The following is a 13454-nucleotide window of genomic DNA, read 5'->3' as shown; positions in this document are numbered from 1 at the left end:
GATTTATCTCACGGATTAATAATTTGACTGGAGATTCGTCTTCACCGTTAGGTTCGTCTCGATGAGACCTTTAAAATAAGATCCCATGTTGACATATTTTGTTGATTTTTTTCGTCCTTCCTAGTTGCTACATTTATGTCATCATAGTTGTCATCTTACAGATGTGTAGTTATCATAAAATTATACATAGTTATCGGGATAATAATTTTATACTTTTTAAGTATTGCAGTGTTATGTGAAGCTAAAAATAGTTATTAAAGCACTAACAATAAGCAAATAAATGCATGAACCAGCACAAGTACAATGAATCAAGTTTTTTAGTGGGGTATATCGACATTCATAAACCCGGTTACCAAGTTGATTTAATGTGATAACTATGTGATAAATAATGTGACAAATAAGTGATAGTAATTTAGCAAGTACCGGCGAAAACAAAAGTTATCGAAACATATCGACATGGGATCTAGTTTTGAAGATCTCGTCGCGATAAAGACAGTGGTGAAAACGAATCATTAGTTGAGATAACGGTTTGAGAGATAAATCTTTTCTAAAATGCAAAATCAAAAGAATATGTAATGATGTCATGTTGCATGCATGTAAAAATGGATGGAAGAGAGTCGCCGCATGAAAAGACTAATATGCGGCGCCGTTCCCTAGTGAAGTCTTTGATTTTTAGGAATGGATCTTATTCCTATGTAGGATAGAAACCAATCATTTACATTTTAAAATAAAAATAAAAACAAATTTACTAATTCTTATCTAGATGAGAATTAACAAAGTCTTATCTAACCCTCACACATTATTTGAGTAATCAAATAAAGTATACAAAATAAAAGACCTACACGAATCTTCATAAAAATCAAGTGACCTATAAGTTGGATGTGACTTGATTAAGTCTCATCTAGATGAGCGCTAGACACATTCAATATTTAGCCTAGGCTCGATGAAAATATTCCTATCCTATGCATCAAATAATGACATCACTTTCCCTATGACTTCCTATGGGTTTCCTATTCACATGATACTCCTGAAACTTGGGGCAATCTGGGGATCTCGATGTATGTTCACGTCGACTACATTTCCATTCCACCGGTACAAACTTGGTGTAAAAATCCACAAGTTTCAGGGCCACCCTCGGTTCATTCGTTCAGCCTCTTTCCTGTAGATAGATAGACACCGCCGCGGTGATTAGCAAGCAAGGCCGCTCCACGTACTCCCCTGGTAATCGGTGGCCCGTCTTCTCTTGCTGCTAATCCGTGCACCGCCTAGCACTCTACATGGTCCGTCCACCCGTGCGTGTGAGGCCGGTCGATGAGAGCAGAGCAGAGCAGAGGCCGGCTCACACGTACCGGGGCTCTGCTCGCCACGTGCGCGTGGCCCCTTTCCACTTCCGGCCGCACCTATTAATCCCCCGCTACGCGCCTCCGCTCCCACATTAAGCCCAAACTCCTTCCCCCTCTCCTCTCCTGGGACTGACCGATTCCCCCTCGAGACTCGAGCCAGCCGCCTTCTATCCCAGCTATCTCACTCACTGGTGCTCGTCCGGTTCGATCGACAGAGATGGGCAGGCAGCCGTGCTGCGAGAAGGTGGGCCTGAAGAAGGGCCCGTGGACGGCGGAGGAGGACCAGAAGCTCGTCGCCTTCCTCCTCTCCCACGGCCATTGCTGCTGGAGGCTCGTCCCCAAGCTCGCAGGTATTACACTCGTGTGCATGCATGGCGACGGTTCGGCCCGGCCGCTCTGCAAACGCATCTGTTTGGCCTCAAATCAGTCGTGAGTTCGTGGCTGAGCCTGAGCGCGTGCATTCCTTGGCAGGGCTGCTGAGGTGCGGGAAGAGCTGCCGCCTGAGGTGGACCAACTACCTGCGGCCCGACCTCAAGCGGGGCCTCCTCTCCGACGACGAGGAGAGGCTCGTCATCGACCTCCACTCGCAGCTCGGCAACAGGTGCGTCTGTCCTGCTCGATCGACGACGGGGGGTACGCATGTTCGCGTCGTGAATTCTGTTTTGGTGTTTGACTGCGCCGGCCCCGGACAGCAGATGGTCCAAGATCGCGGCGCGGCTGCCGGGCAGGACGGACAACGAGATCAAGAACCACTGGAACACCCACATCAGGAAGAAGCTCAAGAAGATGGGCCTCGACCCCGTCACGCACCAGCCCGTCGCCGCCCGCCCTCAGGACCCGCGGCGGCAGGACCCCCACTGCGACGGCAAGGCCTCGTCCCAGGAATCGGCCGGCTCCGGCGCCGAGGAGGAGGCGCCGACGAGCGGAGAGCCGAAGCAGGGCGCCGCCTGCTCTGCCTCCGTGTCGCCGTCCCCCTGCTCCTCTTCGTCCGCCTCGGCCTCGGCCTCCGTCGCCACGCCCGGCGGCGCCGACGTCGACTGGCCCGACCCCCTCGACCTCTTCCAGGTCGACGCCATCATCGACATGGACTGGGCCAGCATCCTGTCCGGCAGCGGCGGCGGCGACATTGGCGTCGATCTCTTCGACCAGTGCTCCGACGTCGGCTTCGATCAAGAGGTGTGGATGTGATCCTGACGCTAGCGTTTGAGGGTTAGAATTAGATTTGTGCCAGGAACACCGAAAACTCCTTTCACCTCTTTCTTCCTCTAGCTGTTTTTCTCTCACTCTCACTCTCACTCTCTACGTGCTCTGTTTTCTTTGGTATCTTGGGAGAGAATTTGTCCGTGTTCATGTTCATGTTCATGTCCATGCATGCATGCATACTTGTTGATAAGGAATGAGAAAAATGGCGAGTGTGGTTTGTGAGAATCCGTGAGACCAAGAAAGTGTCAAGAAGCGGTTCACTTGATCATCAATCACGGTATGATCTTCAGTTTGACACACACCGTGACACGCTCATGCACACGCACAAAAGAACAAACAGCCCCACTCACCCCCTATAAACATAGTATTTGATTCTTTTTTTTTTTTTGAAGGGCAAACATATTTGATTCTGAAAGCGAAAAGCCAATCCTTTTGTCAAAGAATTTTTTTTTGTTTTATGAACATGGTTGAATAGTATTTGTGGATGCACGCGCCAATGATGGACTGCGGCAGAGACTCCCTGGAATGAAAGCTCAGTACTTCCAGGACCAGTTTGGAAGTGTGAGGAATGCTTTAGCACTAGTAGTGTAGTGGAGTATTTAATTTCAAGATGTCTCTCGCTAAGGGCATCTTGAATAGTTTGTAGTTAGTTTGTTGATAAAATATGTCATGTCATCCATCAATATCTTAACATACAACTATTTTAATAGATAGTATATCTAGTTTGCTTAATAGGATGTGAGATAATAAATAAGGTGCTCTCTCATTCTACATTGAAGCTTGTGCAAGGGTGTTGGTTAATTTACATACAAACTTGCTTTCTTTTCTCATTTAGACCCTATTTGTTTCAGAAGTTACAGGACTTTTTATAGTCCTAACTAAAAAGTCCCTGGTCCCTACTCGTTTGTTTCCATGGACTAAACAGGGACTAGAGGTCATTAAATGATATGTAAAAAGATCATGCTACCCCTAGTAATGTACTAAAAGCTATTAAATGACATGCTAAAAGTAGATGCACTGTTGAAAAAAATGCCAAAAAAAGTTCGAAAAAGACCCTCTCATAGGGACTTCTTCCTTTAGTACCAAATACCCCCTTTTAGTCCCTAAAAGTCCCTCCTGTTTGTTTCACATGGGAGTAAAAGAGATTTTTTTAGTTTCTACATCAAAAAGTCCCTGAAAACAAACACCCACTTATTGCACGACACATCATTAAAAATTCTATGTGTCAAAATCTATCAACAACTATCTTACAACCATTGAAGATGACGTAAGTACTCCCTCCATCCCAAAATAAATGACTCAAAAATGACTCAACTTTATACTAAAATTAGTGTAAAGTTGAGTCACGTTTGAGTCAATTATTTTGGGACGGAGGAAGTATAATATAACCAAACACCGATTAATTAGATAAGGAAAGCTCCATGCACAAAAGCATCCATGTGTAGATAATCCAAAAAGAAAAGAAAGACCATTCAAGAAACAGTATTCTAGATAAAAGGCAACCCGGTAAAAAAATTTATGGTGGCAGCCTTGTAAACCTAAACATAATTCTCCTTGGTTTGACCGTTAGGCTCTATTTGGATTAAGTGATTTTTTCACTAAATAGTAATCCCTTCGTCCAATAATATAAGATGTTTTTCAACAATATACTAGTGTGAAAAAGCGTCCTACATTATGGGGCTGAGGGAGTAAATACCAGCTGAGAGCACAACAAAAGACCCCCAATCCAAGCAGGCCTTCAGATAGACATTTTTTCTGCTCTAGATACACGAGTCACCACGAAATGGTTTGTTCACATCTAAATAATTACATAAAATAAAACGTTCATCAAATGTTACATTTGAGAACCCCTTAAACACCTTCTCAAAGGGTTTTCAAAATTTCGAGATATATCTAATTAGCCATTTTTTTTACTTATTTTCGTATTAATAGAGCAGCACATAGATGTTTTCTAGTTACACAAGAAAAGGGGTCCCACAAACTAGAAAGTACTTATATCACAACTCACAAGTCAAGGCAAGGGCAACTCATTGTATTGTCACTTTTAGGCATGCTTGTGCAATATTGAATCTACAGTATTCCATAATGGCTTATTTCCCACAATAAAAGGTTCATTTCATATCTAGGATGGATCCCAAGTTCAGCCTTCAAAATACTTGATTGTTGGGAGATACTCCATTCTCGAGACGATATGCATGCTTTTCTCTAAGTTGGGATGAAAATATATCTCGAAATAGGCTTTCGCCCCGCTATATATACAGCAACCACATGATACAACATGAAACCACTGCTGGACCGAAACAGCACATCCACGGCCCAAAAAGAAAAGAAAGAGAAAATAATACCAACACCGACGGCTTAACAAAAACAATAATGACCCGCAACCGCTGCGTCTCCTTCGAAATATTCCCACCACGATCCAGGCATCTTGATCCATCGCGTACCAAGCAACACCTTCACGAAGGATAATGACGACGACGACACTGCTGCCCGGACAGGTCCTAGGGTTTCCCCCGGTACGCTCCAAGGCGTGGGGAGGAGGCACACCCGACACCCTTCAGGAAGGAAGGGTGACACTCTCAAGCGTCACCGTGTCGGTGTCAAAAGACAATGACTTCTCCCGACCCCCAAGCCACCACCCCCCGGACAATCAGAGACGCACCACTAAGCATGCCATCCACCAACAAACGCCACCTCGGTCTTGCAATCATCATCGTCGTCTCACCATGGTCAAAGTAGCAAGGCCGGTCAGTCTGAGGCGAACCACCCGAAGACACGATCTGATAGGGGGACAACCAAACAGGAGGGGACTACCTCCACCGTCCAAGACGGTCGCCGTCCGGACACGACGACGAGAGCACACCGAGCCATTGGAACCGAAGGGCAGCAGCAGCGCAGCCACCCGGAGGGCGTCCTCCACCGCCATCGGTGTTGGAAATATGCCCTAGAGGCAATAATAAATTAGTTATTATTATATTTCTTAGTTCATGATAATCGTTTATTATCCATGCTATAATTGTATTGATTGGAAACACAATACTTGTGTGGATACATAGACAAAACACTGTCCCTAGTAAGCCTCTAGTTGACTAGCTCGTTGATCAAAGATGGTCAAGGTTTCCTGGCCATAGGCAAGTGTTGTCACTTGATAACGGGATCACATCATTAGGAGAATCATGTGATGGACTAGACCCAAACTAATAGACGTAGCATGTTGATCGTGTCATTTTGTTGCTACTGTTTTCTGCGTGTCAAGTATTTGTTCCTATGACCATGAGATCATATAACTCACGGACACCGGAGGAATGCTTTGTGTGTATCAAACGTCGCAACGTAACTGGGTGACTATAAAGATGCTCTACAGGTATCTCCAAAGGTGTTCGTTGAGTTAGTATAGATCGAGACTGGGATTTGTCACTCCGTGTGACGGAGAGGTATCTCGGGGCCCACTCGGTAATACAACATCACACACAAGCCTTGCAAGCAATGTAACTTAATGTAAGTTGCGGGATCTTGTATTATGGAACGAGTAAAGAGACTTGCCGGTAAACGAGATTGAAATAGGTATGCGGATACTAACGATCGAATCTCGGGCAAGTAACATACCGAAGGACAAAGGGAATGACATACGGGATTATATGAATCCTTGGCACTGAGGTTCAAACGATAAGATCTTTGTAGAATATGTAGGATCCAATATGGGCATCCAGGTCCCGCTATTGGATATTGACCAAGGAGTCTCTCGGGTCATGTCTACATAGTTCTCGAACCCGCAGGGTCTGCACACTTAAGGTTCGACGTTGTTTTATGCGTATTTGAGTTATATGGTTGGTTACCGAATGTTGTTCGGAGTCCCGGATGAGATCACGGACGTCACGAGGGTTTCCGGAATGGTCCGAAAACGAAGATTGATATATAGGATGACCTCATTTGGTTACCGGAAGGTTTTCGTGCATTACCGGAAAAGTTTCGGGCTCATCGGTAGTGTACCGGGAGTGCCGGGAGGGGTGCCGGGGACCATCGGGAGGGGTGTCACGCCCCAAGGGGTCTCATGGGCTATGGGAAGAGATAAACCAGCCCCTAGTGGGCTGGAATAAGTTCCCACTAAGGCCCATAAGGTTTGAGAAGGAAAAAAACACAAGGTGGAAAGAGTTTCCAAGTGGGAAGGTGGAATCCTACTCCAAGTAGGATTGGAGTAGGACTCCTCCACCTCCAATTTCGGCCAAACCTTTAGGTTTTGAGGCTGCCTCCTCCCCTCCCTCCCACCTATATATACGGAGGTTTTAGGGCTGATTTGAGACGACTTTTCCACGGCAGCCCGACCACATACCTCCACGGTTTTTCCTCTAGATCGCGTTTCTGCGGAGCTCGGGCGGAGCCCTGCTGAGACAAGGTCATCACCAACCTCCGGAGCGCCGTCACGCTGCCGGAGAACTCTTCTACCTCTCCGTCTCTCTTGCTGGATCAAGAAGGCCGAGATCATCGCCGAGCTATACGTGTGCTGAACGCGGAGGTGCCGTCCGTTCGGTACTAGATCGTGGGACTGATCGCGGGATTGTTCGCGGGGCGGATCGAGGGACGTGAGGACGTTCCACTACATCAACCGCGTTCACTAACGCTTCTGCTGTATGATCTACAAGGGTACGTAGATCACACATCCCCTCTCGCAGATGGACATCACCATGATAGGTCTTCGTGCGCGTAGGAAATTTTTTGTTTCCCATGCGACGTTCCCCAACAATCGGCGGGTGCCGACCGAACACAACAGCCAGGACACACCAGGCCAAGAAGGCCCGGCCAAGCGTCGGCCAAGTCCCGGGGCTCGTAAAGTCCCCGCTGCCGTGCTGCTGCACGTAGGCCGCCACCGCCGCTACCCTAATGCAGCCCAAAAGCTCAACCGGGCATGGACAAGCTCGTGAAGCTCCCATCATCACGCTGCAGCGATGCGATGTCAATGCTGTCATCCCCGTCGTGAGCCGCGCCCCAGACTAACTAGAGGCGACAAGGCAGGCCCGACCAGACCCAGATCGGGGCCGGGGGGTCCAGATCTGGACCTGAAGGTCCGGATCGCTGCCACCGCTACCCAGCCACCAACAGCAGCACCACCGCCACCGAGACCATCCACGCCGCACCAGGGGGAGCCCTGCCGCCGCGCCGGGCCGCTGCCGCCGAGACGCACCACCAGGCCCCGGGCTGCCGTGCGCCACCCGAGCCAGGAGGGGAAAGGCCGGAGTCCCGCCGCCATCGGGGCCGCCCAACCAAGGGCCGACGCGGCGCACCGGCGACGGCAGGAGGAGGGAGGGAAGGGAGGGGCGAGCGGGCAGGAGGGTGGGGGGCGCGGGCGTGGCAGGGGAGGAGTTGGAGAGGGGGCGCGGTACCGGGGCCCCTGGGGCGACGGAGTGGGAGGGGAGGAGGGGGAGAGGGGGAGGGGGCGGGGCAGGCCGCCGGCGGCGGCGGCGGGGGGAGGGAGGAGGGGGAACCCTAGGGAACCCGCCTCGTTCCCTGCTCGCCCGAGACTCAGTGTTCTGTTTTACCTCGGATGAAAAAAATTATTAAGATTGTGACACATGTAATGAGCACCGCTCCTCTAAATTTTTTTACTTCAAGGGAATTATTGGGGTAGAATCTGTTTAACTCATACGATTTTTTTACACGAGTAGATCAAACAAATTTAGTTGTGCAAAGAAATATATTTAGTTGATATCTTCATCAAAATAGGGGTTTCATCGTGAAGTTTTTGTATACAATACTGGCACACCTAGGGGAGGGGGTTATACTAGCTGCAACAAGCATTGGTCGAACAATCAAAATATTTCTTCTGTAATCAAAATAAATATTTAGAACACTTACTTTTGTAAGTCTGATCGGTAAGTTATTTTTCATAGCAAGTCATTGTCACACAACTATACCTGGTCATGGAAAACCCGGCTCGGTCGGCTCGACCCGACCTGGCCCGAAAAAACCCGATCTGGCCTGATTCGACCTTGCCCACGGGCCAGGCTCAGGCCTAGATTTTAAGCCCATTAGGCTTATCGGGCCTGAGTTATGCACCACGGGCTTTTTTAGGCCGGGCCCGGCCCGAGTTTTGCCAGGTATACACACAACATAGGCAATGTCCGGTTTATACCTTCCTGCTAGTGTATTGTTGACTTTTTTACTTTGGAAGTGTGCGTACTATACTATACTTCGGCACTAGTAGTATTTAACTTAAAGATGTCTCTTGCTAATATAAACAACCACCGATTAAATAATAAGAAAGGAAGAAGAATGATGATTCAAGAAACAATACTCTTGACAAAAGGCACCCTTGTAAACCTCTTTTTGGGTGGTTGCAACTTTGTAAATTTTCTCTTCGGGAGGTCCCGAGAAACATACTTCCAATCAGCGGAAACATATTTCACCTCGATTTGAACCATAGGCTCTTTGGATTCAACTAGCAAAAGGGCCCGTGCGTTGCAACGGAAGAAAAAAATATCACACGCTCTTAATATTTTTATAATTATTTTAATTTATTAAAATAATAAGCTAATTAACTAATGTAGTTAGTCCTATCCTATTTTGTTGAGAAATCAACCCGTCCATTGTTAATTCCACCATGATGGGAAATTGACGGGACAAGCAAAGCAAAACAAAGAGGCTACGTGAATTGATCAATGGACTGTTATCTTATTTCACTCATGGGGTAAAGAATGTGGGATCAGATGGCAAACTGAAGGTGGTGTTCCATTCTTTCTCTACAACAATACAATCTTACATTCAATACATTCATTCATCAGCAAACAAATCCCCACAAAACAAATTTTTTTGCCGGTGCTTGGCACACGGTTGGAGGCATTGGGAGGGGATCTCATCAGATGATGAGTTCCTGCCGGAGGAGGGGATACGATGAGGGGAGCAAGGGTTAGGCGCCTCTATCTGGCCATAAGGAGTCGTCGTTGCCGCACCATAACCCCGGAGTTCCCCGTGTGAGCCATGAAGGCCCGCCTCCACCTGCAAGTACTTCGCTCCGCCACGCCTTATCCGCGCGCCGCCGCTGTTCTGCATCGAGCAGACGCATCATCCCCAGTCACTGTAGCTGTCGCGTTGATTTGATCCAGAAGCTCTGCTCGAGCGTCAAAACGGGGGCAGCAAGCGGGCAGATGTACGGCCGCGGAGGCGGGTGGGTTGAGATCGACAACAGTGGTGGTTGAGGTCGGCTGTGGCGGCGAATGGTGTGGCAGCGGCCTGGGCACAGGCCAGGGTGGACCAGGGTCGACGCGATGCACTCGAGCGCCGCAACGGGGGCAGTGAGCGGGGAGAGGTACGGCCGCGGAGGCGGGTGGGTTGAGATCGGCAGCGGTGGCGGTTGAGGTCGGCCACGGCGGCGAATGGTGTGGCGGCGGCGTGGGCACATGCTAGGGTGGCCCAGGGTCGACGGGAGGAGGCGATGCGTACAGGTATAATTTTTGCAGCGAATTGTTTTTTTCCTTTTGCGTTACAGATAAATGATGAAGCGCGGGTTAAATAACAAAAATTACAGGGGCTTTTTTATAAAAATACTGCGATGGGTTTTCTGACGGAAGCAATAACCGCCTTATTATTATTAGGTATAGATGTATTATTATTATTGCTAAATACCAGGGAAGACAACAAAATTACCCCCATCCAATCTAAGCATGCCTTTAAATGTACATTTTCGATCTAGATGTACGAATCACCAACAAATGCTGAAATAGTGAATAATACATAGACACTTTCTCATTTACACAAGAAAAATGGCCAAAAACTAGAAAGTACCTCCATTGATCACAAGTCAAGGCAAGGACAAACCAAAGGCTTGCCACGTTTAGGCTAGGCTCATGAAAACTGAATCTACCATATTCTAAAATGGCCCGTTTCTCGATTAGAGAAAGACTCATTCCATATCTTGGATGGATACCAAGTTCGGCCTTCAAAGGACTTGATTGGTTGGGAGATACTTCCTCCATTCAAAAATAGAACACATAGCAACAATACGGATACCAAGGAGGCGTTAAGAGCATTTACAACCATTACCTATAATTTGATCCTTCAAATGTTCGTGGACGCGTCCGGTCTATGATCATACATGTCTGTTTTGATCCCTTATTTGTTGGTCCGTGTAGCAGTAGTCCTCATTTCTTTTTCGTTTGTCTGGTCACTTGCATATGATTGATGGAGATGAAGAGAGAGGGAAAAAATAAATAAAGGAAGAGAAATGTGGTCCGGAGTGGGGCCGCGTCCTACGTGGCAGACTGACCGAGCACGTCCTGGCGCGTCCACGAGCCCTCATATCCTCCTTATATTTTTTCCTTAGACATGTGCCAATGCAAGTCTCTTAGTGCGGTTTCATAAGCATTTTGCTTATGTGGCATTGTATTTAATGAAAAAAGATAGTGGGGTTGTATCTTAGCTAAGCATGCACCAATGTATTGTCTCTTAACACGTAATCATATGCGTAATAAAACATAAAAACAACTAGTAAAATGCATTGTATCTTATGTGTTGTATCTACATTTAATGATGTGTGGCTCATGCATGCATGTGATTGGGTTAGCACTTTTTTTTGCCTATGGCCACGTGTCAAGGTTGTATATTACTACCTCCGTCACGGTTTAGAAGGCGTGTTTAGAAATTCTCTGGAGCCTAGGTGGTTATTGATTGGCTGTGAGATGAGCTAAAAAATAACATTCACACTACGCATGCATATAGAAATAGTACAACGAAGTACTACTTAGCTGCTAGGAGTAAATGCAACGCGCTTTAAACCTTGTTCATTATGGAAATGTACATAAGTTTAACTGTGCCTTCTATGTTGGAAATATGCCCTAGAGGCAATGATAAAATAGTTATTATTATATTTCCTGTTTCAAGATAATCGTTTATTATCCATGCTATAATTGTATTGAATGAAAACATAAATGCATGTGTGGATATATAGACAAAACAATATCCCTAGTAATCCTCTAGTTAACTAGCCAGTTGATCAAGGATGGTTAAGGTTTTCTGACCATATGCAAGTGTTGTCACTTGATGACTGGATCACATCATTAGGAGAATGATGTGATGGACAAGACCCAAACTATAAACGTAGCATGTGATTGTGTCATTTTGTTGCTATTGTTTTTTGTGTGTCAAGTATTCATTCCTATGACCATGAGATCATGTAACTCACTGACACCGGAGGAATACCTTGTGTGTATCAAATGTCGCAACGTTACTGGGTGACTATAAAGGTGCTCTACAGGTATCTCCGAAGGTGTCCGTTGAGTTAGCATGGATCAAGACTGGGATTTGTCACTCCGTGTGACGGAGAGGTATCTCGGGGCCCACTCGGTAATACAACATCACATATAAGCCTTGCAAGCAATGTGTCTAATGTGTTAGTCACGGGATCTTGTATTACGGAACAAGTAAAGAGATTTACCGGTAACGAGATTGAAATAGGTATAGGGATACCGATGATCAAATCTCGGGCAAGTAACATACCGAATGACAAAGGGAATGGTATACGAGATTATATGAATCCTTGGCATAGAGGTTCAACCGATAAGATCTTCATAGAATATGTAGGATCTAATATGGACATCCAGGTCCCGCTGTTGGATATTGACCGGGGAGTGTCTCAGGTCATGTCTGCATTGTTCTTGAACCCGCAGGGTCTGCACACTTACGGTTCGGTGACGTTTCGGTATAGTTGAGTTATAGGTGTTGGTGACCGAAGGTTGTTTGGAGTCCCGGATGAGATTACAGACATCACGAGGCTTTCCGGAATGGTCCGGAAACGAAGATTGATATATAGGATTGTTTTATTTGGCCTCCGGAAAGATTTCGGGCATTACCGACACTGTACCGGGAGTGATGAATGGGTTATGGGTTTTTACCGGGAGAGGCCCACCCACCAGGGAGAGAACCTAATAGCCCATGGGTGGCGCATCGGCCCTTAGTGGGCTGGTGAGGCCAGCCCAAGTGGACTATTTCGGCTAAGGGAAAAAATCAAGGAGAAAAAAAAGAGGGAGGTGGGAAGGAAGGAAGGGACTTCTCCTTCCCCAAACCGAATTGGAGTTGGAGTCCCTCCTCTCCCACTTCGGCCAACGCCCTAGGGCCCCCCTTGAGCCCCAAGGCTAGCCCCTCCCCTCCTCCTATATATACTAGATGTTTTAGGGTTTTTGAGACACAACTTTGCCACGTGCAACCCTAAACCTCTACTTCATAGTTCTTTCTTTAGATTGGTTTTCTGCGGAGTTTGGGCGGAGCCCTGCAGGAATAGATAATCACCATCACCGGCGCGCAGTCACGCAGCTAGAGAACTCATCTACTTCCCCGTATCTCTTGCTGGATCAAGAAGTCGGAGATCGTCATCGAGCTGTACGTCTGCTGAACACGGAGGTGCCATCCGTTCGGTGCTAGATCGGGACGGATCGTGGGACGATGGTGATTTGAATCACGAAGCTGTTCCACTACATCAACCGCGTTTCTTAACGCTTTTTGCTTAGCGATCTACAAGGGTATGTGGATCCGATCTCCCTCTCGTAGATGAACATCACCATGATAGGTCTTCGTGTGCGTAGGAAATCTTTTGTTTCCCATGCAACGTTCCCCAAAAGTGGCATCATGAGCTAGGTTCATGCGTAGATGTAATCTCGATTAGAACACAAAAGTTTTTGTGGGTGTTGATGTTCGATTTGCTGCCCTCCTTAGTCTTTTCTCGATTCGGCGGTATTGTTGGATTGAAGCGTCCGGACCAACATTACTCGTACGCTTACGAGAGACCGGTTTCATCGACTAACATGCAACTTGTTGCATAAAGATGACTGGCGGGTGCCTGTTTCTTCAACTTCCGTTGAATTGGATTTGACCGACGCGGTCCTTGGAGAGAGGTTAAATAGCAATTTGCACATCTCCGTTGTG

General features: G+C 47.1%; 1 protein-coding gene across 1 annotated transcript; it reads left to right on the top strand.

The window, feature by feature from the left end:
• The first annotated feature begins 1377 nt into the window (after window positions 1-1377).
• On the top strand, window positions 1378-2771 carry LOC123402429 (MYB-like transcription factor ODO1). The gene is made up of 3 exons (XM_045096353.1): window positions 1378-1693; window positions 1815-1944; window positions 2039-2771. The coding sequence occupies exons 1-3, from the start codon at window positions 1561-1563 to the stop codon at window positions 2529-2531; spliced, it is 756 nt and encodes a 251-aa protein (XP_044952288.1). The 5' UTR covers window positions 1378-1560; the 3' UTR covers window positions 2532-2771.
• Window positions 2772-13454: the final 10683 nt, after the last annotated feature.

Source organism: Hordeum vulgare, chromosome 6H, assembly GCF_904849725.1.
Source record: "Hordeum vulgare subsp. vulgare chromosome 6H, MorexV3_pseudomolecules_assembly, whole genome shotgun sequence".
Classification (NCBI taxonomy): Eukaryota; Viridiplantae; Streptophyta; class Magnoliopsida; order Poales; family Poaceae; genus Hordeum; species Hordeum vulgare.
The sequence above is the reverse complement of the archived record's forward strand: the minus strand, read 5'-3'. Positions and strand labels throughout refer to the sequence as shown.

Bases quoted from the DNA above. Each gene is read 5' to 3' on its own strand.
- LOC123402429 (XM_045096353.1), top strand. From the start codon at position 1,561: ATGGGCAGGCAGCCGTGCTGCGAGAAGGTGGGCCTGAAGAAGGGCCCG. The intron at 1,694-1,814 runs GTATTACACTCG...ATTCCTTGGCAG, and splicing joins GCTCGTCCCCAAGCTCGCAG to GGCTGCTGAGGTGCGGGAAG. The intron at 1,945-2,038 runs GTGCGTCTGTCC...CCCGGACAGCAG, and splicing joins CACTCGCAGCTCGGCAACAG to ATGGTCCAAGATCGCGGCGC.